At 46.0% G+C, this 27118-nt stretch overlaps 9 protein-coding genes across 9 annotated transcripts; 5 read left to right on the top strand and 4 right to left on the bottom strand.

Annotated features, from left to right (window-relative positions):
* Positions 1 to 228: 228 nt before the first annotated feature.
* Positions 229 to 2320, top strand: N7495_004198 (guanine nucleotide exchange factor MON1; the record flags this gene model as incomplete). Its single annotated transcript, XM_057206849.1, has 5 exons — positions 229 to 811; positions 870 to 1726; positions 1779 to 1960; positions 2016 to 2250; positions 2312 to 2320. 5 exons carry the CDS (start codon positions 229 to 231, stop codon positions 2318 to 2320), a joined length of 1866 nt encoding a protein of 621 aa, XP_057064529.1.
* A 227-nt stretch (positions 2321 to 2547) lies between these two features.
* On the bottom strand, positions 2548 to 4395 carry N7495_004197 (proline iminopeptidase; the record flags this gene model as incomplete). The annotated part of the gene is made up of 9 exons (XM_057206848.1): positions 2548 to 2859; positions 2928 to 3024; positions 3073 to 3211; positions 3276 to 3296; positions 3355 to 3519; positions 3571 to 3656; positions 3739 to 3983; positions 4042 to 4277; positions 4353 to 4395. The coding sequence occupies 9 exons, from the start codon at positions 4393 to 4395 to the stop codon at positions 2548 to 2550; spliced, it is 1344 nt and encodes a 447-aa protein (XP_057064528.1).
* A 507-nt stretch (positions 4396 to 4902) lies between these two features.
* Positions 4903 to 5700, bottom strand: N7495_004196 (uncharacterized protein; the record flags this gene model as incomplete). The annotated part of the gene is made up of 3 exons (XM_057206847.1): positions 4903 to 5180; positions 5273 to 5605; positions 5685 to 5700. 3 exons carry the CDS (start codon positions 5698 to 5700, stop codon positions 4903 to 4905), a joined length of 627 nt encoding a protein of 208 aa, XP_057064527.1.
* A 657-nt stretch (positions 5701 to 6357) lies between these two features.
* Positions 6358 to 10791, bottom strand: N7495_004195 (uncharacterized protein; the record flags this gene model as incomplete). Its single annotated transcript, XM_057206846.1, has 5 exons — positions 6358 to 8971; positions 9027 to 9192; positions 9465 to 10437; positions 10491 to 10644; positions 10703 to 10791. The coding sequence occupies 5 exons, from the start codon at positions 10789 to 10791 to the stop codon at positions 6358 to 6360; spliced, it is 3996 nt and encodes a 1331-aa protein (XP_057064526.1).
* A 461-nt stretch (positions 10792 to 11252) lies between these two features.
* Positions 11253 to 11576, top strand: N7495_004194 (uncharacterized protein; the record flags this gene model as incomplete). The annotated part of the gene is made up of 2 exons (XM_057206845.1): positions 11253 to 11393; positions 11475 to 11576. 2 exons carry the CDS (start codon positions 11253 to 11255, stop codon positions 11574 to 11576), a joined length of 243 nt encoding a protein of 80 aa, XP_057064525.1.
* Positions 11577 to 11672: 96 nt separating this feature from the next.
* Positions 11673 to 12757, top strand: N7495_004193 (putative transcription factor Rap1; the record flags this gene model as incomplete). The annotated part of the gene is made up of 2 exons (XM_057206844.1): positions 11673 to 11849; positions 11906 to 12757. 2 exons carry the CDS (start codon positions 11673 to 11675, stop codon positions 12755 to 12757), a joined length of 1029 nt encoding a protein of 342 aa, XP_057064524.1.
* A 281-nt stretch (positions 12758 to 13038) lies between these two features.
* Positions 13039 to 14211, bottom strand: N7495_004192 (chromo domain-containing protein; the record flags this gene model as incomplete). Its single annotated transcript, XM_057206843.1, has 7 exons — positions 13039 to 13057; positions 13111 to 13136; positions 13203 to 13596; positions 13658 to 13726; positions 13898 to 14021; positions 14092 to 14136; positions 14205 to 14211. The coding sequence occupies 7 exons, from the start codon at positions 14209 to 14211 to the stop codon at positions 13039 to 13041; spliced, it is 684 nt and encodes a 227-aa protein (XP_057064523.1).
* A 364-nt stretch (positions 14212 to 14575) lies between these two features.
* Positions 14576 to 16864, top strand: N7495_004191 (chaperonin-containing T-complex subunit CCT5; the record flags this gene model as incomplete). Its single annotated transcript, XM_057206842.1, has 11 exons — positions 14576 to 14585; positions 14666 to 14683; positions 14742 to 14790; positions 14886 to 14979; positions 15032 to 15115; positions 15192 to 15481; positions 15538 to 16186; positions 16245 to 16382; positions 16444 to 16624; positions 16680 to 16768; positions 16820 to 16864. The coding sequence occupies 11 exons, from the start codon at positions 14576 to 14578 to the stop codon at positions 16862 to 16864; spliced, it is 1647 nt and encodes a 548-aa protein (XP_057064522.1).
* Positions 16865 to 25121: 8257 nt separating this feature from the next.
* On the top strand, positions 25122 to 26935 carry N7495_004190 (uncharacterized protein; the record flags this gene model as incomplete). Its single annotated transcript, XM_057206841.1, has 2 exons — positions 25122 to 26404; positions 26467 to 26935. 2 exons carry the CDS (start codon positions 25122 to 25124, stop codon positions 26933 to 26935), a joined length of 1752 nt encoding a protein of 583 aa, XP_057064521.1.
* Positions 26936 to 27118: the final 183 nt, after the last annotated feature.

Here is a 27118-nt window from a genome sequence, read left to right as displayed (position 1 = left end):
GGGGAGTTGTTGAAGGGCCACGCAGGCGGCGTTGGATGTTTTGTTCCGCCTTGGGAACACTAGTTAACCGACCTACGTCAGCGACTTTCGTACTACTGTCAACCAACACCATTGAACTCGGTTTTTATCCTAATCCACGTCAGTGGACAAATCTAGTAATCTTCGGGATTGATAATGCGATTTTCACTCTTCGATGTCCCGCGCCCAGCGATTCCATCCTAGAACCGCATGCATATAGCGGGGATAAACATGCCCCAGCAACAGAACAACCCGGATGGGCCTATTGACGAGGACTCAACGGCTCCCAATGATTCCACAGTAATTAACTGTCACAGGAATCGCAGTTCAAGTCCTGAGGGGCCTCGTCCACCTCTACCACCGCGGCCAAACACCTTAAACCTACTGAACGACGAAGCGGCGTCTTTGTCAACTCTACAGGCTGGGGCTACTACTGCGGTTTCCTGCGAAGAAGTAGACGCACAGTCCTCAGATGCTGGGGGAAGTGTCTATTCAACATTAGCGATCCGTAGTGTTGGTCGCGATCTGAAATCTAGGGCAAGTCTGAGTCAGTTGGCCAGTCGTCGGGGGAGTGAAACATGGGACTCAGCAAGCATTCGAAGCGTACAGAACGGAGATGTCGGAGACGTGGAAGCACTATTCAAGGATTTTGTTATCAAATCGTCCGATGATAACTCTGATTCTGCAAGTTTGCTCCACTTCCCTGAATTTCCAGCCGATGATATAGACGATGAAGAGTTCATGCATGAGTTTGAGCCGGTCGGAGAAGTTGATACGGAAGCCAGCAATGAAGGTGACATAAACATAATTCTTGAATCTATTGTCGCCTGCATCTCACTAACTTGCGGTAGATATCATCCTTCAAAACTTCAAAGACAAGCGAAAGCACTATCTGATTCTTTCGGCTGCTGGAAAGCCAATATGGACACGGCATGGTGACGGTGGCCTTATATCAGGCTACGTGGGAGTCATTCTGACCATCATATCCTTTTATGAAGAATCCGGTAGTCACCTGCGGAGCTTTTCAGCGGGGGACACCAAGTTTGTCATTGTCACTCACGGTCCTTTACATCTGGTTGCGATTAGCCGCATGATGGAGAGTGATACCCTGCTTCGACTTCAGCTGGAAGCTTTGTATATGCAAATTCTATCCACACTGACCCTTCCATCCTTAAGTCATCTCTTTTCTGTCCGACCATCTACCGATTTGAAGCGACCACTACAGGGATCGGAGACTCTTCTTTCGTCCTTGGCCGACAGCTTTACACGTGGATCACCATCCACCTTACTTTCTGCCCTGGAATGTCTCAAGATTCGCAAGCTACACCGTCAGAATATCAATAATGCGCTTCTAAAATCCAAAGCCAAAAGTCTTCTTTACGGATTGGTGGTCGCAGGAGGTCGGCTTGTAAGTGTCGTGCGGCCGAAAAAACATTCATTACATCCGGGCGACCTGCAACTCTTATTTAACATGATCTTCGAAGCCGACGGTGTCAAGGCTGGAGGCGGCGAAAGCTGGATTCCTGTATGCCTTCCAGGGTTCAATCACAGTGGCTACTTGTATATGTATGTCAGTTTCCTCGACCTTCGAAGCGAGGTTAGCGACAATGAGGAAATTTCTAAAGATAAATCCGTCGCCATCGTCTTGATTAGTCCGGATAAGGAGAGTTTCTTTGAGATGCAAGAGATGCGTGACTCCCTTGTCGAGGTAGGCATGAAAACCATCAAAGACAGTACAATATCACTGACAAGTAATGCAGCTACTGGAGAAAAACGGCAGTCTCAAAGTGATCAGAGATGCAGTCGACCAGGGCCGACCAGCTCCTACCGACATCGTACCTGGGACGGTTTTGAGGCATTTCTTATACAAATCACGCGGTAACGTGCAGTTTACAATGTCATCTGATGCTCTTGAATTCACGTCAATATCTCGACGACGAAGGTTAGCACATTTCTCCTTTTTCATTACGAATACAGATGTATCTAATGCCCTGTAGATTGATGTCAATATACAACAATATCCATTCAAGCATCCACTCCAGGAACACTAATGCCAGAATCCATCATTGCGTTTCACGATCAGCGAGCTCATTTGCCTGGGTCACGCCAGTCTTTGAGCTTTATTGTGTCGCCGAACCAAACGCAAATCGAAATGCAATACTACAAAGTGCTAACAAAATTGCCCAGTGGGTGCAACAAGAGGAGGAAAGGCTGTTTATCATCGGTGGTGCGGTATGTACAAAATTCGAGGCTGTTAACTTGAACCGAAATTTGACAATGACGAATATCGTAGGTTTTCTAAGCTCTTAAGCATCATTAACTTGAATTCGCTCGAGAAACTAATTATAGTGTCCATCTGAGAACCTTCATGGCCGGTAAATTGTCCTTATTTTACGTATTTAGGTAGGTATCATACCCGATTTGTATTCTCCTTAAGGGTGCACCGCGTAGTATATTATGCGTATGCATGTACAGTATATCCTGGGCCTCGGAAGTATCATCTCGGTCCTCTCCTTGGAAGACCCCAATTTAATCAATAGGGTCATCCCGAAGGTTGAAGAGCTGGCGCATCACCACGTCTGACCTACTCCGCAGACCATCATGATATATAGTGTTGGTGATGAACTGTTTGATTCCCTTGACTTTGGCAGCCGTGCTGGAGGCCAGACCAAAATGCACGTACATATCATCAATGTAGGTAGCTGCATAGACCGGGACCTTATTCTTTGCTAGTTGAGCCTCGTCGTACAGAGTAGGCCAATCATCAGCAGTAGCCAGGATTTCTGCAACCTCTCGAAGTTGCTTCAGTTCGGAGTATGACTCGAACATATCCTTGAAGACCTTAACATGGGGGTCAGTGTCAAATAAAATCCACCTGGGGCATAGACATTGCTTTCCAGATGACATACCATTTCTCCGGTAAAGTAAATCTCGGGTTTCGATTCATCGATATGAAACTGTGGAGACTCGGCACGTCGTCTATCCGCTGACCAGCGCGATGATTTGCTTATTGCGGGTTAGCATGCTCATTTTGTAATTCCCGAGCTTGCTTACCCCTGGCAATAAATCGATTCATGCAGAAGGGCGTAGATGATGTTTTTGTCCATTCCGCCATTACTATCAACGACAGCAAGTGTTGGAACTGTGAGGTAACCAAATACTTCCAGGTCATTCCAAGCGCGAAGAACAATCTCTGAAAAATAGAAGTACCTAAGTAAGCAGTCTGTCTCATCAATTAACAAGCGATGTTAGCCTACCGTGCAAGCTGTCGATACCACCTATGCGCAGTTAGCTAGTCAGCTTCATTCTTTCAATTTCGAGGTTCCTATATCGTACCATGGAATCCGAGAAGAATGCCAAGTTGTTGGAAACGAGCCGGAGTCAAGAATCCTGACGGCAAGGTGACCTCGTTTGTTGCTAGGTAATTCATGATCTTCTTCACTCGCAGAGCATCACCAGGGAACTTGGCATAGTATGCCTGATTCCTCTGTTCAACCTTTTCTGCTTCCATATCAGTATGCATTCTAATTGATTGGACAAAATTACAATTACCATATGTTCGCGCGTAAACAGCATCCGGCTCAGTGACAAGCGGCGGCAATCCACCACAGAGGAAGGCTTCTTTCAGAGCTTCTGGGCTGAATGTTGAATGCGTAAATGTCAACTCTTTTGATGCTGAAAATTCAGACCAACCATAAAAAAGGGGTTCGTCTGACATACAATTTAGACAGGTAAGTAACTGCACAGAAGCCGCCAAAGCTTTGTCCGATAATGCTCCATTTGCGCTGTTCCTCGGGGTAGTCTTCAGTCAAATAGTGACGAATTGCTTCACAGTCACGGACAATGTTGTCAGCTCGGAAGTTCTTGAGATACTCAGCCTGTTTGATAGCATCACCCTGACGGGCAAGGGTTCCTGCGGTGATGGTCGAGCTAAGACCTGTTCCACGTTGATCCAAAAACAGAACCTAGGAATACATTTCAGCTCAAAAAATAAATAGTTTGCTGTGGAAAATTGGCACGTACCTGGTACCCTTTTGTCAGAGCTGGCTCGATCCAGCCATAGTTCTGCGGGGCGCCACATCCAAAACCCGGTCCCCCTTGAAGATAAACGAGCCAGGGTAGTTTTGGTTCTTCTTTGACAGGTTCGACGGGTTTGTTTAGATTGCACACACTGCGGGCAAATAGCCTTAACTTATCGTCGTTTGGCTTGCTGTAGTCCACAGGGACCTCAAAAAACAGCTCCGCCACCCGAAGCTTGCCTGATATCCAATTAGCATGAATTTAGACGTTTGAGAGTGGGTTCGGGGACTTGGATTTCAATCTGAATTACGCACCAGGCACGTTATGGAACTGTCGATCAATAAGTTTGGCCGCCATTATTGAAACGGTATTAGTAGAAGTAGAGGTTGTTGTTCCTGAGAGAATCCACTCCACCTAATCTTGGCGTCAACTATGGCCAATCAATCGAATTATCACCTAATATCTGATTATATTGAATCAAAAAGGGTACTATGCCTAGACTTCAAGTCTGTCCTTCCAAATGTCACGATGTTTGCAGGTTATTCACGGCCCTGCTTGATACCTATATTCAGCGATGGGCACTTTTACTGCTGTTGCGAGAATCTAGGTAATGGTCTTGAATAATATTGAATTGTCTGTGAATGGAACATCTCAGGTACTTTGTAATTGAAGAGTCAATGAAAAGCCTCAGGATATGGCAAAACAGATATAGAGATACCTAAGTATGCTCTTGTCCTCGCGTCTCAAATCCAAATTTCCAATTGAATCCACGACGTAACTTCGTAAATGCAAATGTAATCATCATCTCATCTCATAGAGCCAAGTCTTTTACGCTAGGGGAAACAGAAAAACAAGGGCAACGGTCTAACCATACATTCCATCCCACTCCTCCTTTTCATCCTCTTCAACGAGCTTCTTGAGCGCCTCAGCCTTCTCTCGCAGCTGCTTTGCAAAATCCGTGCGATCCAAAGGACAAGTTCCACGTAGCCGCAACCAAGGCCGCACGCAATCCAAATCAAAAAGGTGAGTCGGATGGCAGGGCAAGCGCACGACGAGCGGGTATTCGTCTTCCAAGAACGGAGTATTGCAAATGGGGCAGGTTTGCGAAGTATCCAATGACGATTTTGGGACACGATCGAGTACTATATCACGGAAATGGCGAGGTCAGAAAAAATAGCTGCAGATGAGATATCCAAATAGGGCAGTTAGGGGGAAGATCTCTCTGGTTACTCACCATCGCAAAACTCCTCGCTCACGCCCTCTACTTGTCTAGGTGGAGTATCAGCTTCGCTGAGGAGGGTCTGGATCATTTGAGTCAAAAGACCCTCGCTGTCTTGCGTCGTTCCCTCCGTTGCTGTGCCTTCTGGTGCCTCACGGCGCATAACTTCCAACGCCTCGGCAAGTGAGAAGAAAGCTGCGCTCACATCTCCTGGTACAGGGACAGCATGGGGCCGGGAGTCAGGGCCTGGTGTGATTTCAGAGAGGGTTGCGAAGAAGGTTGAGAGGTCTGGTCGGCGTCGGCGACCAGGCTGAGAAGCTGCGGAGGGCTCAGTGGTATTATGCTCAACTGTGGCGTAATATCAATTAGTTAAAATAATTCGAGACATCTACTTGTATTCTGAGGGTCAGTTTGGAGGCGTTCATACTCTCGTAGTTCGACATGGTGTGATTTATTTAGGTGTGGAGGAAGCGGAGAGCAAGAGAAAGATTGTGCGGGGAGAGCCCGCTGGTGGTTCGATGGCGCAAATATGTTTGTCCGTTTGCACCTTCGGCTGTCAAGGAAATTGGTAGAAATATGTCAAGAGAGTAAGGCTTCAAGGCTTTATGAGAAAGTGCAATGGCACGGCATGGAATAGAGAAGAAGGTTATCGCGAAGGCAGCAAGTGATAACGCGGCCGCGGGGATCAACATTAAGTAAGCAGGCAGCCGAAGGAATTGATAACCATCCAGCTTCGAACGCTGTTTATTTCGACCTTGGTCTTTGCAACTGTCATTGCAGCCTCACATGACTGAAATTAATGTAAAACTATACTAATAGTCCAAATTGCTTACACAACTAAGTACAAGTCACTGATATTGATATTGATTAATGATATTGATTTTATAATATATTGTTGGAAAAATAATAATACAGTATTCTCTTCCACTGCCTCTGTGTGCTTTCTTACATGTAAGTAGCTGAGGACTGATCAATTGATACCTACTCACTTCAAGCTTAAAATCCTCGGGCTTCGAACAAGAGAGTTCGATTGGAGCGGCAGGGAATTCGACGGAAGTTATTATTTCATGGTGTCCAGCGGGTGGGCATCAAGAAGAGCTTCACTCAGTTCCGTCTTTATTACGAATAGCAAGCTTGCCAGTTTGGTCGATCATAGCTTCGTAGCCATTCTTCTCCAACACGCCACTATCATCTTTGACCACCTCCCGAGCCTCAAGTTCCTCGACTAGGCGCTGGTTCTCGCGATTACCCTCCAAAAGGAATTTTAGACACATGACAGCATGCTCCTTAATGTAGGGATTGTGAGCATCAAAAGCCGTGCAGCAGAGAATAGCCTCGACACCGCCGTAGCGACGGATCTGCTCCTGAACCTCAGGGCATTTCCACACAAGAGACGAAAGAACCAGGACAACCAGCTTTTTGAGATTGCGCCATTCAAACTCCGAGGGGTCCTCGGTGATCTGGGGCGACTCAGGGCGGGAGTCAACGCTTTCAACCCCACCATCGATGGGATCGGGGTCGCTGGGGTCGTATGGCCGTTCCACAGCAACAGGAGTTGGGGATGATGGTCTTGATTGATCGCTTGGCGAAGTGCTTCGAGGTGGGGGTGGGGGCGGAGGCACTGAACCAAACGAAAGCTGGTTGAGCGGGCCCTTGGGAATGCTGGCTTCCAGTTCCTTGATCAACGTCACTAGGTCATATACAATCTCCCACTTCACCAGGAGATTCTTCCAGTCGTTGTTCTCAGTCAGGACAGCGAAGAACTCCAGGAACTGGTAAACACCCTCATATACCCGCTCCATGTCCCATAAATTAAGTGGGAAGTCCTCTGCCAGCGCACGCTCAGCGCGAATCTGGCCTTGTAGATATATCAAGGCACAAGTCTCAGGAATGATATTTCCACGGAAGATAGTGAAAATGTATCGAACAGTTAGAATGTCGACCCGGCTGAGTGGAACCGGGGTGCGTGGAACACTAGATTGGGCCGAGCCCGTCACTGAGGCTGGTGAGTATTTTGCACGGAAGATGTGCGTAAGAATTTTTATCACCACTGCCTGTGCTGGAGAGATAATGTCTTTGGGCTGGCCAAAGTCAGAATAAGCGTGCGACATGAGTCCATTGCGGAGCACAGCTTCCATAATTTGTACCATCATCTTGAAGTAAAGTTCGTCATCAGGCAGGTCCCAAGCAGCAATGAAAATTAGAAGCTCGCGGAGGAGATTGCGTCCAGTCTCCTGCGCAAGAAGAATATGGCATCTCAATGCTTGCATATTGCGTGAGCCGTTTCGCTCACCACCCTTGAGTCCGAAACTATCGACAATGCCAGCCTGAATAATCATGGGTAAGGCTTCAATCTCAGCAGGTCCGAGAACAAGAGGAATATCGGTCAGAAGACCGCGCTGTTGATCGCCAGGACGACCACGGTAGTCATCATCATCTTCCTCGTCATCAACTTCTCCGCCATCATCTACTCCATCGACATCATCTCCATCATCATCTTCGTCGCCTTCGATGCTTCCGTCGGCATGGCCTTCCAGACTATGTGAGTCTTCGTCGCCCACCGTTCCGGCATCACCGGTATCGTAATCTGCATCGGCATCACCGATGTGGGATGACTCCTGTAGACGGGCCATCAATTCGTCTTTAGCCTCCTGCAAAGTCTCAGCTGCAGATAGAGATGATCGAGGCATGCTTGTATCATCCTCCGTCACAACCGCATCTACCGAGTAATCGTTGACCTCAGGAAGGTCAGCCCAGCACAAGCGGGGAAATCCAGCAGTCATGCTCCGGTCAATCGTTAAAATGACTTTCTTTTTAGTAGCCTCCTGCTCATCCTCCTCCGGCAGGGCAGGTGGGAGTTCGCGGGCCCGATCTTGAAGATCCGACCAACCATCAACCTTCGCCCCCAAGATGGAGGTCAGTGCAGCACGAATGTATTTGACTTGTTCCGGATCTCGGCCCATTTCTTGAATGTCAGTCAGGTCTCGTCCCAGAATTTTCTCCATGTGATCCTTGATGTTTGCCAAAAGCAGCATGGCTGCTTCTTCTTTGATCGTAGAGGGTTCCCGAGGGAATTTTGCGATTGTCTCCAGCAGCAGATCTTCGGCAGTCTGGTCGTAAAGTGCCCGAATTGGCGGGTTTATCACACGCTCGCCAATCTTCACAATAGGCGCCACTCCCTCTTGTCGGGCCACAGGGTCCAGAGCCTCCTTTGGCTTGATTATGTTTGTGTCTGCCGTAGAGTGGTAGCCAAAAAGATCCAGCCAAAGTACCATCTTTCTTTGCTCGTTGTGCATGATGAAGTTATGGAGATATTGGAGGCATGTAATGAGTAGACGCTTGTAAAGGTTGACGACCTTCTGCCAGCGCTCCTCATTACGTGCATTTGTTTCACCGTCAAATCCCCTCGCTGTAACACGCACACAAGTATCAATGAGTGCAAGAATTCGTTGGTCAAAGCCTTTTGCGGCTGCCAAGTTTTGTGCCTTTTTGGTAGTCGCGAGTAAGTTCCGCGCGATGGTGCATAGATCATTAAGGCGTTCGATATCTTTAACTAAAGAAAAGTAATTGAAAGCAATTAGATTGGATGACGAGTGTTCATAAGTTGCTGCTGTACTCTTCCAAGCAAAAGACTGCGACTCGAGGTGCGGAATTGCCTTTGTGAGGACGTCTGTGAGGCCTTGCCATATGTCTGGGGACATTCCTAGGTTATGTCTATTAATACATAGTCAGTATTATTGTTCAGGAGAGAAAATGGAGAACAAAATACCTGACTTCACTCTCTTGGTGAGTTTTGTAGAGAATTTGTTTTCCCGCGGCCAGCATGTGTTCCAGGCGCTTGTCATCGATCATGCCTCGAGTTTCATAGTGACTTAAGGTACCGGCTATCACAACTTTGAGCATAAGCTCTGCTGGTGTACATAATGGCTTTGAATCTGCCATCTTGTTGAAGAATTAAATGTGAGGAGAAACTCTTTGGTGGGATATGTCAGGATTGGCATTGAAATCGAGGTTATTATTTGCGACCGCCTTGTTCACCGCTAACTAAAGTCCAGTTTATGCTAAGCTCAACTTCGGAAAACACAAACTCAATTTGCGAGCATGAGCATTGCTAACTAATTATGTACATCATCAGGTGGTAGATATTTATGTGAGTTGTGAAATTCTTGTGTTCCATTTTATCCCTTACAAAATCTATTTCAATAACCTTGGTACTTCTGCCGGACAGTGAATCCCAATGCTTCTCTTAGGTTATTCCATAATCCTAAGTCATAGATATTATCGACATCTCTCATGCTATGGAGTTGAGTCCATAATGGATCGATATCTGCTTCGCCATCTCTATCATAAAAGATCCGATTCGATTGGCGTGCAAAAAAAAACCCTTCCATAGGAGGGTCTTCGTCAGTGATCAAGACTTGATCACTTTGGACAGGCCAGGGTCGATCGCTGAGGTCAAAATAAGGCGGCGGACCATCTATCTGATATCTATTTGCCTTGTAGACAAATCCATCAAAAATGTCTTCTTTCAAATCGGACCATTTGGCACTCTCATTGGTTGTCATGCCAGCCCAAACGAGGTATGTGTGATAGCTCAGAAATGCGACTGCTAGCGGGGCTGTCATCAACATGAGTAGAGTGACGGATCCGATCTTTGGATCACTCGAGATCACGTCTCCCCAAATAGCGATATAGGTTGCCCAGGCTTGCAGTTTCATGTCCACATTTGCCGGAATCATGTCTTGAAGGGTCTGACAGAGGAGAAAGTAGCCAAGTGTGGTTCCATATATCAGTAGAATCGACAAAGATAGTAACAGAGACAGGAAGTAAACATAATTATGAGCTCCGACACAATTCATGAGCCACACGCAATGGTGATCATGTCGCGAGACACATACCCGACAGAAGCTGCAGTGCTTACTGCGTGCCGGCTTGGGCAAGTCGCAGGTGTTGCAATGTCTTCCTGGGTGGAACAGGACACGATCAAAGGGATACCGTTCCATTTCTTGGTCGTGGTTTTCTCGTGTGATAAATGATTTTGTCACTACACACTTGTAAAGAAGAAGATATGGCAGAATGACCACAGCCGGTACCCAGAATTGGTGTACGCTTGACAATCGAGGCCATGCTGTAGATAGAAAGATGCACTGGCCTATTGAAAGCAAAGATATAAAGAATAACTGTGGAGTATTAGAAAATGAGAAAGCTGTACTTGGATGAATAAGCAACTGACCAGTATTAATGGGTGGTTGTCGTGCAGAATATAGCTGCCCATCCGAGTTAACACTCGGATTAATAGCCCACCAAACAAGCTAGAGTCAACAAAAGCGAATCCATTCGGTATGTATGTAGTGAGTGCCAGATGTAAGAAGGCTATAGGCGTTTTACTGTAATTTATTAGGACTTGACACCGGTAATTTCGAGTTGAATAACAGATGAACGAACCGAAATGCCGGTAGTCGACCAAATAGAGCAATAAACACAAATAACGAGATGCTCAAAACGACAAGGGCGACAGTCTGAAGAGTCCCCATCGCATAAGGTTGAAAGCCGTTGCCGATTAATATCGGAGGTTGAGTGCTGACCAGAAAACAAGCAAACCTCAAACTGAAGTCACGGGCTACTCAGTAACCCGTACTCCTCTTAACCAATCCTCGCCCCATAAAAGCTCAAGCCAACCAACCCCACATATTCGTCACATGACATTTTAATTCTGTCAAATTCCAGAGGTATGGGTGACCAGTAAGAAAATGCATTAATGATTGAGATTTGAGTCTCTCATATAACTACTATTTAATAACTATTTACTTATTTAGATAACAAAGTAAATATCTAAATATCTAGTTATTTAGTTGAATATTTAACTAAATAGTTGATAACTAGCCTAGTTGTGTTTATATAAGCATACAATTCTGCCTCAGGCCTGAAAATTCCATTCTCTATATCACGTGAGACTATTCCCAGATCAACAAAGACTAAACTCTTCAACTACACCATGTCTGCCACCGAGGAAAACGATGCTGAGAATAAAATGAAAAAGCGCGATGATAGAACCATTCCTCCTCTCTTTGCAAACAAGCGATTCTTCCTCGCTTTTAACATTCCAAAGCGCGAAAACTTCAAGCGAAACTTACAGGTATACACGCGCCTCACGCGCCTCACTCTTGACGAGTGGCTTTTTCTACTTGGCTTTTGAACATGGCTAATTGCCACAAAGGCACATTCCGGTGTCATTGTAAAACTGGAGAAAGATGCCGATATTATTCTTCTCAAGGACCTAAAAGCGCCCAACGTCCAAGCAGATACGTGCGTGTTCTAAACTTAACTCACCAACCTTAGAAGGATTCAGCTGATGAAAAGCAGGCTTTCTTACAAATTTGTCTTGGATTCGATATCATTCGGCAGGGTTCTGGATATGGAGCCATATCGCATTGGTTCTACCGGACTCCTGGTCTCAAAAGGCAGACGAACACGCACAGGATTCACATTGCATGATGACCAATTAATATTCGACCATTTTGCGGAGATACTGCAAAATGACCCTCATGCTCAGATACGTGGTCGTAACCCTTTCATCGAATTTGAGAGGAAGGTATGTTACTACTCACGAGCCAGTACTTAGAATTGTCATTGATATATCCTTCGTAGTATCCACACCACCCAGCGCAATCGTGGCGTGGCAGATATCTAAAGCAGATTCATGGAAAACCTCGGCCTGGTGGTCATTTGAACCATGTCTCTGAAGACTCATCTCATGTTGAACTTCCTGCTGCGCAAACGATCCCTGATCCAAAAATTCCGGTTGGTGCAGAAAGCCGAGCTCATAAAGCAAGTCCACGGCGTGCTATAGCAGAACCTTGTCCAACGACTCGTATCACCAAGAAACCGAGAATCAGTACTACTTCTGAGGGATCCGCCAGTGCTATTAAGCACAGGCAAAAAAGAAGCGAGTCACACCTCCGCAATGATAATAATGAACGTACTCCACTATCAAATGTGGACACGAATACTGCGTCAGCTTTGAATGAGCCCATTAGTATTTATCAGTCTGCTTTTTGGAAGCAGCTTGAACACTTAGGTTACAGGCCGCAGAAAAACGATAAGCCCATAAGCGTTGATCCTTCAACATTTTTGCTCCCATTTCAGCGTCTGGGATACAAGCCTTGGAAACCCAAAGGAAAGGACGAAAGTGTGGATGAGCTTAACAACTGGATCGCCGCCAAGGTACGCTCAGGATATGAACTCCAGACCGTGGTAAAAGCGCTCCATTGCACGAGCATGATTACAAAAAAAGCCGAAACTGCACTGGGGAAATGGGGCCCTAATGATACTGTTCCAACGGGCGTTCGTGGTTGTTGGACGAAAAAAGACGATGATGACTTGACAGGAGTGGATGCACGGGGCATTGAACGTGTTTTTGCACTACATGGGACTCCCAATGTTGATATCAGATGGCGCTTTCTCAGCAGTGTGACGTCGAAGGAACAATCCAGCAAATAGGATTAATAGATATGATAACGGAGAGAAGATGTATGGACTGAGGTATCAATTCAAGGAAGTGGCTAAATCAAAAGAGAATATCGCAATGTCCCGCAGCTTGCCATAAAATGAGTTGGTAATTCAAGCTCCGATCCCATATTTCAAAAGTCCCGGCGAAAAATAAATGTAGAAACTCCTAAAGAACACCCCAGGGGGCATAATATATTCAAAGCCCTTAGCAGAAAAAACGCTATGCGTCAATGTGAATGTTCAATCTGAAATCACAATCAGAGAGCCTGTATTCAACCATCTTTGAAAACCCTATAAAATGGTCAGCTTGGAAAGCTGACATGATACTCATTCAATTGACTTACAAATGTTGCTCGTAGAACTTGAGCATCTGTTGAGAAAACGTTAAGGTGCCAAACATAGAAAAGTGACACGATTGAAGTAAAATGAGACTGACCTTCCTTGGGCATTTCTCGTAGCATCGTTCGATCGCGACTTGCGATCTCTTTCCATTCTTCCAGAGAAGGTAGACGAAAAGATCATCACTTGCTGGGTCACGGGTGATAGTGTCAACAGTTTCCACTTCTTTTTCCCAACTTTTGCCCTTGGGAGGAGACCAGTCACCCTCCGTGCTGTCCTCGGCAGCCACTACATCAGTGGTGGTTGTTTCAGACTCGGCTTTTGCCGAGCGTCGACGTTTCTTGACGTCGGTCTTAGCAGTAGCAGGAGATTTCTTGCCTCCTAAAGACTTGCGCTTGCTTCCAGGCTTCGCGGTAGGCTTCGCGGTAGGCTTCTTGGGACGCCCGCCAATCTTCACATAGTATTCCATGACGGCCTCTTTGGCTCCACCCCTATGTTGTTTCTGTCAGTTGAACTATTTGGGTTTCGATATGCGGTACTCAAAAGGCATACAGAAGGCCGGACTCTTGCTCCCAGGTGTGGTCGTCGATCTTCGGGTAGCCTTTCCATCGCACCAAAAGGCTGAGTTCACCCTAGTCATTTGTTAACACACTCCGCAAGGGTAAAAACAAGATGCAAATCCATCCCAACTTGCATTATTTGCGAACAAATGATCGACTATAGCCTCGACGACATAACTATCTCATATTAGACAAATCGAACATCCATGAATATATGTTATTGTGATCTTACATGCCATCTTCATCTGTTGCTTCACTTTCTGTCTCCTCATCTTCATTGTCTGCTTTTTCAGACTCTGGTTTGGCGTCATTGAAGGGAATATCGCCAGTCTCCTCATCTGACACATCGTCTTCATCTGGTAAAGACTTAGTAAGAATCCAAGTCTCATTCGAGCAGGCAACAGAGCTAGACCAATATGAACTTACAAGGCATCTCTCCAATCTCGTCATCAGATACTTCTTCAACGGGGGCTAATGAATGTTTAGTAAAAGTTCAAGTCGCATACGCGTGAATGCGACAGAAGCCGAGGTGAACTCACGTGGCATATCGCTTCGAAAAGGCGAGGTCAAATTAAGAAGTCTGGAAAACAGTTTGACGGTGAAGCTGAAGCCTCAGCAATTGTGCAATATAATGGTATTAAAAAGAGAAGTCACTTACAATGCAGTGAAATAGATTCGCATCAATCAGGGTTCTGGCTGCGCGTAGGAAGCTGGAAAGCGGAAAGTTAACGCTATTCCCTTTTGGGTCAGATTTTGGGCGGCCAGAATTTAATTTGTGAACGCAGCTTTGAAGCCCCTCCGCATCGCCAACTAAATTGAGAGACTGTTTTGACGCCGTTTTCTCCTTTCTCTTTTCTATCACTTCTCTTCTAATTTTACTTCTTCTGCCAGGTGGCAGTCTACCATCAATATGGCAATGCGTATGTGTTCCTCTCTATTCCTCTGATGCCCCTCTCTACCCCCCCCCCCCGTGGCTGTAACTGACTATTGTGCCCTACAGAGCTTGATCTCTCCCAAGGTGAATACTTTTCGCTTTCTATATTCAACCATCGATATTCCCTAACACTCAGGATTAGCCTCGGTTCTCAAGGATGAGCAGGGACGTCCATTCATTGTCGTTCGCGAGTACGTTTACCCATACATTATGCCAGTCGCTCTTATGCAATTGTACACTCGGAGTTCAAAGTGAGGGAGGGTTGATCAGTATATTTCTATTATAGTCAAGGAAGGAAGAAGAGAGTCCACGGAAATGACGCTGTGAAGGCACACATTGTGGCGGCGAAGACAGTGGCCAACATCGTCAAGACTTCTCTGGTATGACCTCCCACAACCAGTTTCTCAAGCCGAAACTAATAAAATTTCACAGGGTCCCCGTGGCTTGGACAAAATTCTGATTTCCCCCGATGGCGATATCACAGTCACCAACGACGGTGCCACTATTCTTGGCCAGGTTCGATCCGACCCCTATTGTCCCCCGAGTCGACAGCCGCGAAGATAATGGACGCTAACATATCGGCTGAATATAGATGGAAATCACCAACAATGTTGCCAAGTTGCTCGTTGAACTCTCAAAATCGCAGGATGAGGAAATCGGTGACGGTACAACTGGTGTCGTGGTATTGGCAGCAGCTATGCTGGAGCAAGCTTCGGGATTAATCGATAAGGGTATTCACCCTATTCGGATAGCCGATGGTTATGATCAGGCTTGTGAGATTGCCACTGAACAGCTTGACAAGATCAGTGACGAGATTACCTTCTCTCCTGAGAATACCACCAACCTGCTCAAGGTTGCTAAGACCAGCTTGGGCAGCAAGATGTACGACAAACCTTCTGTATCACTTTTGTCCACTCATTAACTAACTCTCCAATTAGTGTGTCCAAGTCTCACGATCAATTCGCCAAGATTGCTATCGATGCAGTGCTCTCGGTTGCGGATCTCGAGCGTAAGGATGTTGATTTCGAACTGATCAAGGTTGACGGCAAGGTTGGAGGTTCTCTCGAAGACTCTCTGCTTGTTAAGGGTGTTATCATCGACAAGGACTTCTCTCACCCCCAGATGCCCGACGAGGTCCTAGATGCCAAGATGGCCATCTTGACCTGCCCATTCGAGCCCCCGAAGCCCAAGACCAAGCACAAGCTTGACATCACCTCCGTCGAGGAGTTCAAGAAGCTCCAGGACTATGAAAAGAACAAGTTCACTGAGATGATCCAACAGCTTAAGGATTCCGGAGCCAACCTGGTTATCTGCCAGTGGGGTTTCGATGATGAGGCCAACCACTTGCTCCTCCAGAACAAACTCCCGGCCGTCCGGTGGGTTGGTGGTCCCGAAATTGAGCTGATTGCTATCGCTACTAACGGCCGCATTGTGCCGCGTTTCGAAGATTTGACTGCTGAGAAGCTCGGTACCGCCGGTCGTGTGCGTGAGATGACCTTCGGCACTACAAGAGAGAAGATGTTGGTCATTGAGGAGTGTGCTAACAGCCGTGCTGTCACGATTTTCGTCCGTGGTAGCAACAAGATGGTAATACTTGATACCTTTTTCAGGAGAATTGACCTTGAAGCTAACTCGTGTCGCGCAGATTATCGATGAGGCCAAGCGATCACTACACGACGCCTTGTGTGTTGTCCGCAACTTGGTTCGTGACAACCGTGTGGTCTACGGTGGTGGTGCTGCTGAGATTGCTTGCTCCATTGCCGTTGAAGATGCTGCTGCCAAGGTACGTTGTCCCCAATTCCAAAGTTTCATTCATGTCAAATTTACTAATGTTGAATTTACAGAGCCCCGGCATTGAACAATATGCCATGCGTGCATTTGCCGATGCACTGGACACTGTCCCAATGACTCTGGCTGAGAACTCGGGTCTGAGCCCTATTGAGACTCTTGCCTCTATCAAGTCGCGCCAGGTTAAGGAAAACAACTCTCGCCTAGGTGTTGACTGCATGCAGACCGGTAGCAATGGTAAGTGATCTTTAACGTCCAAATTTAATGTCTATCCACTAATTTGAACCCTCAGACATGAGAGAGCACTTTGCCATTGACCCCTTGATCGGCAAGCGCCAGCAGCTTCTGCTTGCCACTCAGCTCTGCCGCATGGTTCTTAAGGTACGCTCAATCTCGTTACTCTTTACTGATCATATACTAATATCCATCTAGATCAACACTGTCATCATCGCCGGAGATGAAGAGGCAGAATTTTAGGTTAATCGCACGTCTTAATGCGCGGTGGACCTGAACTCCCAACAAAAACAAAATGATCTTCCTGGTTGGACTTCCTATGTAGAATATGGCCCCTTACGTAGACTATTCAAGCTGCAATGAGAAAAGGAGTTACGATATCCCATTCTGTTTTCCAGAAGGCCATCTATTACCTACTTCCAAGGTTTCCTTGACTACGATCAACCTTGGAAGCCAACTGGTTTACACAATCACCAGCTGGGCTAGTGCTCAGATGATTCACCCAAGTGTATACTTGATGCATTTGCCACTTTTTGAAAGTTTGTACTTAGACTCGTCAACTCTGATGATATCTAGACCAATGTAGTATTCCTGACCTATAGGAGGTTGTGGAATAGAATTCAGTCATTATACATAGGTAACCACAAGCTGTCTGTCGAACAAGAAGGCCCCAGAGCCGAGTTGAAATATCACACCATAATAGAGTACTCATATACCTAGGTACTCACTATATAGCTACGCCCATGGTCTGTATTGGACAAGCCCCCATTCAAGTCCTTGTTTGCTGAAAAATACTCATAGCTTGAACCTCCTATAGAGCTTATCTTTAGATTCCTGGAAAGCTTCTCTTGCCTAGCACATTCTATCCCGTATTAAGTTTGGTTGAACACAGTAACACAGCGCGTGGAACTGCGGCACCTGTTCCCCGCGACTGGCGGTTCACAAATTTCAGTATTAAAAAGCCATTTGGCGAATACCGAGATGAGCTCAAAGTCATAGCCTGCGAGAACGGGATGGGATGGGAATCTCTTGTGAGACTTGAAGATTTGTATATCGCGGTTTTTTTTTTCTCTTTGCGGAGTACATGTCGTAATATAGCCCAGAATATCTTTATCTTCATCAGGGCCTGCATGCTTTTTATAGATCCTTCTAGACTCTTTAGACCTCATCGGGTGACTCTTAAAGTCTAGGCCCGGAGATGGTTCTATTTCAAGATCAGCAGGATAGGCTTTGCTTATATGCGAGATTTAGGTAGTCATCTCAGGAAAAGATAAAGTTATCAAGATAAAAGCTCATATTTGGTAAGCTATCTAGGTACCTAGGCAGATCTATTTGGAGGACGTCGGTAACAGCGGATAAGAATTAAAGTCGGGTATAAAAAGCAAACTGAAAAAGGCCGAGAATAGCCTATTCCATATTAAATCATCTAGTAAAGTGAGATCTGTCAAATGTTTCTCGGTCCAGATGCAAAGCCATCCATGTGTGACAACACCGACAGGTACGCAAATCTGATCTGGTGAGCACTTCTATCGACAGGGCAGGATTGAAATCTGTGAGACTTTGTTTACCATTTTCATGCGCGGCTTCGTTTACTCCGCTTTAGTCCGTAAAGTGATGCAATGCAGTTGGTCGAATGGTTGACTTCTGCTCGATTTTAAATAGGGCTACTACGTTCGAACTTAGGGCATTTCCTCATAGTCCGAGGTAGCCGCGCTGGAACTACACTCTTGCTGGGCAACACAGAATTGATTCAGATGACACGATGTTGTGTGAAGACAGACAAAGCTCAAGGAGAAAGATAAATTACTTCGCGGACTCCTGAGTGTCACCACTATCTACCAAGGCATGATGCCATCGAATAGGAAAATCCCTCGCGCGGAATGACCCCTGAAATAGATAACAGAAATAACGGTAAGGAAAAGCGAGATCCAGTTTTCTACCTGGCCTGCCTAGATAGGTATAGATGGATGCCCAGAAGACCTCGGCGAAGATATAGTGTCATCAGCCTCATGGCCTTGCTCACATGGTTAGGGCCGATTGACGTGGCCGCGATCGGTTCGTGGCCCATATTTACGTATAATGATCTTGTGCCTGGCTTGTGTCAAATCTGGAGGCATCTTTTTCTTACCGCTACTCTATTTCAAGGTTCCAAGGTTCTGTTTGAAGCTATGAGAATACCACTTCACTTACGTCGTAGATGTTGTTAACGTCACACGATGACGAACCTGTTAGATTTTAACACATCAGATTCCTAGTGACTGATTATTATTCAAGTGATCATGAAGTGTTCCCTGTTTGGTCGTATTGATTTACCCAGTCGCTTTTCAACCTTGGTTATATGTGTCTGCTCAACTACGTACGTAGTACCTAGGTAGCCCTGGAGATGACTAGTGACGAACATATTTAACACCTAGGCATACATTACTACTTTAGTACCCATTTAGGTAGCGATTAACCCATCCCGAGGCCCAGGCACCTGGGCATGCTAGACCTGTGGACTCTTGGAAGTCTTGGTCCTAATCCTTTTCGACTTCCCGGGTTTTATCGCATGTGAATATTTCATTCTGCATAGATCCATATACTCGGCTAATAGTTATATGTGGAATGTATCTGTTAGACTTGATAGGCAATACTACTTCTTTGTCTGATATTTATAAGCAAGTAGCCCGGATGGTCTAGTGGTATGATTCTCGCTTTGGGTGTGAGAGGTCTCGCGTTCGAATCGCGATTCGGGCCACTTTTTTTTCATATTTTTTTTCCCCATCCCTAAAATAAATTTGATCAATGTTGGAATTTAGTCGTTAAATACCTAGGTATCAGGTACTTGGAGTAGTGGGATATCTATGTCAAACATGTCCATTGAGCTTCCCCAAGTCCTAATGTTATATGACTTGCATCTAGCGACCTCGTACGGAGTACCTAGGAATCTAGATACAGGCGTATATTTACATTTCATACAAGTGTTTGAACAGTACAAGTCAAATCCTCGGTCGTCTCTCGAAATCACGGTCATAATACTACCCATGTAAGTTGTTTTAAAGCCATATCCAGGGCTGTGGACTTCGGAGCCTTTCAAAGACTCAACGAGGCACAACATCGATTGATCTTTTCAAATCACACTACCAAAGAACAGGCTAAGCCTTCAAAGGGCCTAGAATATAATACTTGTCCAAAGAAAAGAAGTTTAAAGTTAAAACCAGCATCTACTCACAACAAAACACGATGACTAGTGAGATAAGGCGATACTAAGTATATGGTCTAGACCAGACGCCCGATGGAAGTCTCATGACCATGAATCAGCAAACAAAGAGACGTGCTTAGCCACAATGAGAGTCCACCATCACATCAAGCGCCATATTCAAATGTTGCGCCCGGCTCCAGAGTCGACGGATCTACGATCGGCAGCCGCTGTGACCGTCTAATAAGCCACTGCGACCTGTCAGAAGATAAATGCTAGGTACCTCAATACGCGAATTATCTTACGTAGTATATTTCGGGTATTATATCCCGTACCTAGGTTGCGTTTACAGTCTTTGATCCGCAAGTTTACTTCCAAGGTTACTTACTAGCCGTTATAGATCTCACCCCGTCTACCAAATATATGTAACTAGGTACTAATTGTCATAAGGTTCTGATAAAGGTAAAAGGTACATCTGATTGCTCATGTTTTTTCACCCCTTGAAGACTACCAAAGAGCAACCTTCCTCAAGGTTCAAGTTGTTTGGAATGAGACCAGATCGAAACAGATGAATCGGGATAGTGAGACCTGTAAATCATCACTGTATTTTCAGAATATCAAATATATGGGCTCAGTCTCCAATCTCAGATGATGAGGTGGCTGAATAGCATCGATGTTGATGAGCCCCTTGCAAAAGAGGCTTGAAATGACTTAAAGTATGGGCCTGGAGCATCGGAGAATTAATCAGGCATGCTGTATGCTTTATTGCAGTGAGACCGAGAGCGAGAACGGTTGATTGCAAAATAGATCCTCCAATGTGGAAATGTAAAGTTGGATTGCTATAGTGAACAGTCAGAAATACATCCCTGGACATATACCAATCACCAATACTTCGGAACCACCCGGGCACAACATCATTGGAAGCTCTACAGTATTTATTCACAGGCACGAGATACCAGAGAATTGGGTAGAATATGTGGGGACCTACACAGATCAGCTTGACCCCGAACGTTGATCTGCAGGAGCAAAGGGGAATTACAATGATTTACAGAAAGACCATTGACAAAAGAAGCAATGGTTATAACATTGGAACTATTACATGCCTCACGCGGTACCTTCCTTAATACAGAGCATTTGGAAGACTACGCAAGTGGCGTCGAGTTCACTCCTTGATATACATGCAGATAGCATGGACATCTACTTTCTTCCAGCCTTCAATGTTTCGCACACCGAAAGTGTGGATGATCGCCGCGGATATGCAGGGTTCTACTTCCGACAGAACTGTTGGCCACGCAAGTTCCAACTGAGTTTGAACCAGTTCCATTCAATGGCCAGGAATGGATATAGAATATTCCCCAGATTACCCCCCTTGAACATAGTCACACGGATGGAGGCGATCCTTACAATGGACATTGAACTTATTCCAGACAACTGTCCAAGTATTGACGAAGTGGATTGAACAGATCAATATCCGCATGAATTCCACCCAAGTAGGCTTCATCTACCGTGGTTCATGCTACTGTGTCAGGTGAGCTGTAGAAAAAGCCAAACAAGTGAATTATCCCCTTACGGGGACAAATTAGTGGGACATTCTCTTACACCTTTTTGTCATTTCATGCTTTCTGATATCCTCTGTCATTCAATTTTTTAACCCTCTATTTCGCAAAACTTTATCCCAACTTTCAAAGGTCTTTGTCGAGAAATTGGTCCAAAACTACAAGTACAAGGTACCTGAGTAGACGAGCCGGAAATAGGGCGGTTGTAACTTGGAATGTGATTTGTTGACCTCATCTGGATGTGATGGAAGGATTTACAGATATGCCTCGATAGCAGATTGATTTGTCTAAAAAGTAGAAAAGTAGGCGTTTACTGTCACTTCATTTTATGATGTCTAGATAGAAATACCATGTATCATCATTACATACGGAGTACTCCATACTAAACAATAGATGGCTTTTAGCAGGTGACTGTTCTGGGGCCAAAATCCACGGAACTAATTGCTAGTAGGTCCACTACCAATTGTAAGATTGCGACGATTGCGACGATTGCGACATTGCCCCCTGAATCTAAATTTTGGGAATATCAAATCAGTCAGTGCTCAGCAGCTGACATGAACACTAAACTACAGACCTGAAACAAAGTAAGTTCTTCAACGAGGTTGAAAGTCTAGACTCTGGACTCCAGATTCAAAATTCAGGTCTAGAATAATTCAAGGCAAACATCAAAGAACACAAGTTGGGCTGAGATCTGTATTAGATGTGTCACGGTCACAAGACATCGGATCATGTGACATTATGCTCTCGTGACCTTTGCCACAGAGATCCACTTGTCTGTATCGAGTCTTGTACTTTTCTCCCCGGTATCATAGTATCTTATCGTACCCTGGTCCCAGCACCAGTGCCATGGATGAGTACTTTGTTGAGATCAGCTGGTTCAGCTATTATTTGATCTACTTGCAGGCGGCTCAGCAGTTTCATAATCAGCCACATATGTGCTTATTGCCTTATGAGTAATATGTATATTTATGACTGGGCAGTATCTGACTATTCTTGCTGGTTTTGTCAGATAGGGCATTGGATTTGCCTCCGGGGTAACCTCGGCAAGACTTGTCACTCTCATGAACGGGTCAACGCATAGATTTGGAATGAAGATGTGTGTGTGTGTGTGACCTGTTCCAACACTCTACCATGGGAGACGAGAGAGCTGTTGGCGTGTGCTCGGCGAGTCGAGCCACTTTCCATTTTTGGGCGGTGCGCCGTATTAGACTAGCATTGAGGCTTCCAGACAGTACATAATGCAGCTTCTAGAGATTGCCACTTTCAGTACCACCCGATTGAATCAGTACATACCTAGGTAGGTAAACTTGACGTAGCTAGGCTGAGGTACTTGGCGATGAGCTGTCATCAAGCCTCGAGATGACCTTGGAAGATGATCTGAAGCAGTTGTGGCCCTAGTCAAGATAGTGTCAGCAGCTTGCCCCTAAGGTTGAATGCGAGGCTGCACAAGTGGGGACCTGGGATATGCTCTGCATGCTGTAGGTGATATTGAAGTCGTACATTGGCAAGGAAGGATCTTGTATTTGAAGATATCATTAGAGTCAAGAGGCAGGGTCGGCTAAGTGGACTACAAAGAGGATATCAAAGGATATCAAACATGGGTTAGAATCCAGCACTTCAGGCTCATACTTAGTCTCAGTACTGGATAGATCTTAGTGAATCGCCCATGTGAAGCCCCAGTCTGTCGGGACCAAGTGGAGCACCTATTTCTCCCATTTCTAGACTTCGATCCCCCACAATCAGTTCTAACTTTGTCAACTCCACCTCATTTCCCCAGGGAGACCTTGAATGACCAGGCTAAGAACGCAGATGATATCTCCACATTTTCGGCATCTCGTTTGACGGAAGAGTATCACATGATGGAACGTGCCGTGTAACTTGCAAGCGCTTCTAGAGTCAGTTCGATCGGCCCAGTGCCGAATCGGAAAAGTTGTTTGTTTTGTTCTATTCTTTAAGCTATTTCTGTTGTTCACTGTTGTTCATGGAGTCCAGACCAAGCAAGAACAAGCTCCGCGTGAACAATCTTGTAAATAGATTACCCTGTTCTAGTATGCTGATCCCTCCCTCATTCTGTCGATGCCAGCTGGCAGACTCGTGACTACCTGTGACACTATATTCGACTGCTGTGTTCTATTGAATGTCAACGACCGGTGGCCAGGATGTGGCATCTCGGAAGATAAGAAAGCGAAAGGGCGGTAAGCAGAAAGGGCTTCTAGGCTTTTGTTTTCCCCAAGTACATTCCATCCCACCCGATACATAACACGAAGGTCAGCAAGACTGAAGGAAGCTACTATGTCATATATCCAGAATAGTTTAAACAGTATGAATGATATGATGTGAGAGATGGAAGTATCACATTAGTTCCCCGGTATGTGGAATTCTTGACGTGAACGGACAAACTCTCCAACCCATAACCTTCGAGAACGCCGGAAATATGGAAAGAACTGATGATCTTGGAAATCTATAAATCTGAAAATCTGAAAATCTGAAAATCCGTATATCTGTATATCTGGAATCTGTAAATCCGGATGAATACTTCGACCCCAGAAATTAGTAGATTGGATTGTAGTACATTCCATTCTATCTACCCCCATATCTAGACAGTTCGAACCATCAAGGTAATTCCACGTCTTTTACAACCCTTGACTAGCACTGTGGCTTCAGATCTAAAGTTAAAAATGGGGTTTGAAATGCAGTGCGCCCCCAGGGCTCATGGGAAGACTAAAATAGTTTAACCGCGCTAGAGTCAGCCGGTCCTGGGATCCATGGATTATATTAAATAGCCAATGATCAGAATGACAATTCATCACAGAAAGGCGTCGTCTGTTCTGCTCTGTTCTGTGGCAGATCAAGAGTTCGACTAGATTTACTATCGGTAAAGTGAACTACTGCAATAGATCGGTATACATCGTTATTCCACTTGTCTCTATTATCTTTTAACTCAGGTAACAGACTCTAATGACTTCTATCGTGAGTTAGTCTTGTTGAATATCTTTATACTTATCTAATTAACTACTTCATTTACATTTTCCATCATGTTTCATTCATAGTAACCGGAAACAGCGGACCCCGTGATCGACTGAATTTTCAGTACCTTTTTAATTCAATATTCAATACATGTATCCGTACTGTCACAGATTTACCAATATTTTAAATTCTCTTTTTTATTATTATTCTATTTTCATTTTTTGATTTATTTGAATTTTGATTTTCCCCCCCCTCTTCCTCTAAACTCCACTGCCGCCCCCGTCATTCTTATTATCGTTCCGACTTCCCCCAAATCTTCTTCTCTCTCATCCCCTTCTTCCTGCTTCCTTCCAATCTACTATATTCACTCCCCCCCTCTACAATCATCACTAAACGCGTCAATCTCTCTTTCAACGCGCTTCGTGTAAACCGAATCTAGATCGTCGTTACCAACGTTTCTCCGCAGGTTGTAACAACGAAAAAAAAAAAATTTGCACTCGACGCTTCCAATTTCAACTTCCCCACAGATTCCTTGCACTCCTTCCTGCGATCTACTATCGTGATCAGCAATAGCTATTGCTCACAGCCCCCGTTCCGAATCCTCCATTGACCGATCGATCCTCTCCAACTCTCTGCAGGGTCTAGACTCGACTTTTCAAGGAATTTGACTTTGACATCACTTGCGAGGGTCTTTTTCTCTCAATTTCCAACCGCCGTACGACCACTCTCGGGGAAGACGGCGACCCCGGAACACCTGGATTCTCTCAATCAATTTTCAATCAACGACTGTGACGTCGATATGCCTTTAACAACCCCAGTTCTGACCGTGGATGCGGATAATATCCATAAGGTGGACACTGCAAATGCCCAGAGTCTTCATAGCATGTGGATGGGTAAGCTTGACCAAAATAAAGCGGTCAATGTCTCATTAACTGACAATGATGAACTAGTGTTCTCGAAATGTGCCGACTACATGGACCAAGGCCGTCGACTAGAAAACCTGAGCTGGCGTCTGTGGACTCGCGAAACCTTCTGTGTCGAACATAAGAACCTCGAGCACACTACTTCCGTCCTAAAAAAGATGCGATCTGACTCGGGTGACCTACCGGAGCTTTCAGCTAGTGTCGAGTCGGCCGCATCCGACCAGGCTGAACGCATTGAAGCCCATATAAAGCGTCCTAAGTTCTCTGATTACCGACCCGCTGTGGTTCGAGAAGACTCGCTGGCCAGTCTGGGTCGGGGTAAGGAGAAGCATATCACATCATTGGATCTGGAGCGCATGGTTGTTAACATCAAGGAGCGAAAGAGCCTCGAGCCTCTGGCTCCCATGGTTGAGACACCCGCTCCAATTGTTGATATTACTCCCCAGACTCTGACGCCCACTCCCACCCCTCCGGGATTTTCTACTACCCGACAGCTTCCAATTTTGTCTCGGCCGACGCCGCGTCCACGCGAGTCTACTGAGTCTTGCTCCACCACTGCTCCTGAAGGTAATGAGAGTGATACCGCCCATGCTACCACATCCGACACCAGCGTTTCATCGTCTGGCGTCCTACCGTCTCGCGAATTGGTTAAGTCACCCAGCGTCATTCGTGGGTTCTCGCCGTCCCTCATCTCTTCTTCCTTCCGATCGCAAGGTAGACTAGCTCCCGAGCCAAGCCCTACGCACGCAACTACGCAGTTGGTGAAACCCTCGCCGTTCAATAAGAAGGGTGGCATGTTTACATTGGGTGGATCATCCGGAGATGATGATGAGAGTTCGTTCGAGGACCGCATGGTTCCTAGGCCGTCACTCCGGAGTAGTATGACGGGCAGTGGATTGCGTCCAAACACTAGCCATCCCGCGACTCCGTCAAAGAAGGTTGCCTCATTTAGCGATGAAGTCCGCTCTCATGTTATTCGGCCAACACATGCCGATGAAGATGCTATTGAGACGGACGATGAAATCTCCGAGAGTGCCATCGAGGATGACGAAGACTCTGATTGGGAGGACTCCGTGACAGAGAGCGGCAAGTCTAGTGTGGATGACCGACCGGAACTTTTCCAGCGGGTGGATTCTCGACCTAACTTGGTGTCGCGGCGGTCGATGCTGACCATGATGATGCATCAGCCGACCCGAATGGGGGAAACAATTTCCGCTCAAGTCCTGCACTTCAACGAACTCGCTTGACATCTCCCAACGGCCCTTCCATCCCCACCTCGCCCCGGGATAACGAAGATGAAAGTCTTACCATGCGTGGTCCTGACGTCCCCCGGTCTAAGCCCATCGTTATGAACCCGCCTCCACCCCAATCCGTTGCTCACTCGCCACGCACTACTCGCCGCAACATGCTTGCGACCGAGTTGACCGAGTCACTCCGCCGACACCTCCTCTGGGAACGACAGCAAAAGAGTGCGACCGCCAATGCTTTCCTGAAGCGACGCCATACCACCCACGATATGAAGAACCTCCAAGAGTACCCCGACCCGAATGGACCTCACGCAGGACCATCGGAAGCTGTCGAGGAGGACGCCGACGATGAAATTCAGGATGCGGACCCTTCCAAGAACGGCTCGTGGACCAACTACACAACAGACTACGGCCCGTGGGAGTACCACGTCAAGGGGTGGTAGACTCTTTCCTCTAGTGGTGCTTTTTTGACGTCTCGCACGAGCGAGATCTTTTCCCTCATATATCCTTACCGACACGTATCATCACGATTATGCATTGCATCTAGGCGCATCTACCGGTTTTTTTTTTATTGATTTGGGTCTCATCGGTTCCTTGGACACAAGATTTTTCTCTCCCGATACAGC

This window comes from Penicillium taxi (genome assembly GCF_028828555.1).
Source record: "Penicillium taxi strain IBT 34144 chromosome Unknown utg000003l_segment0_segment0, whole genome shotgun sequence".
In the NCBI taxonomy this organism is placed as follows: domain Eukaryota; kingdom Fungi; phylum Ascomycota; class Eurotiomycetes; order Eurotiales; family Aspergillaceae; genus Penicillium; species Penicillium taxi.
Note: the sequence above shows the minus strand (reverse complement) of the source record. Positions and strands in the feature narration are given on the sequence as shown.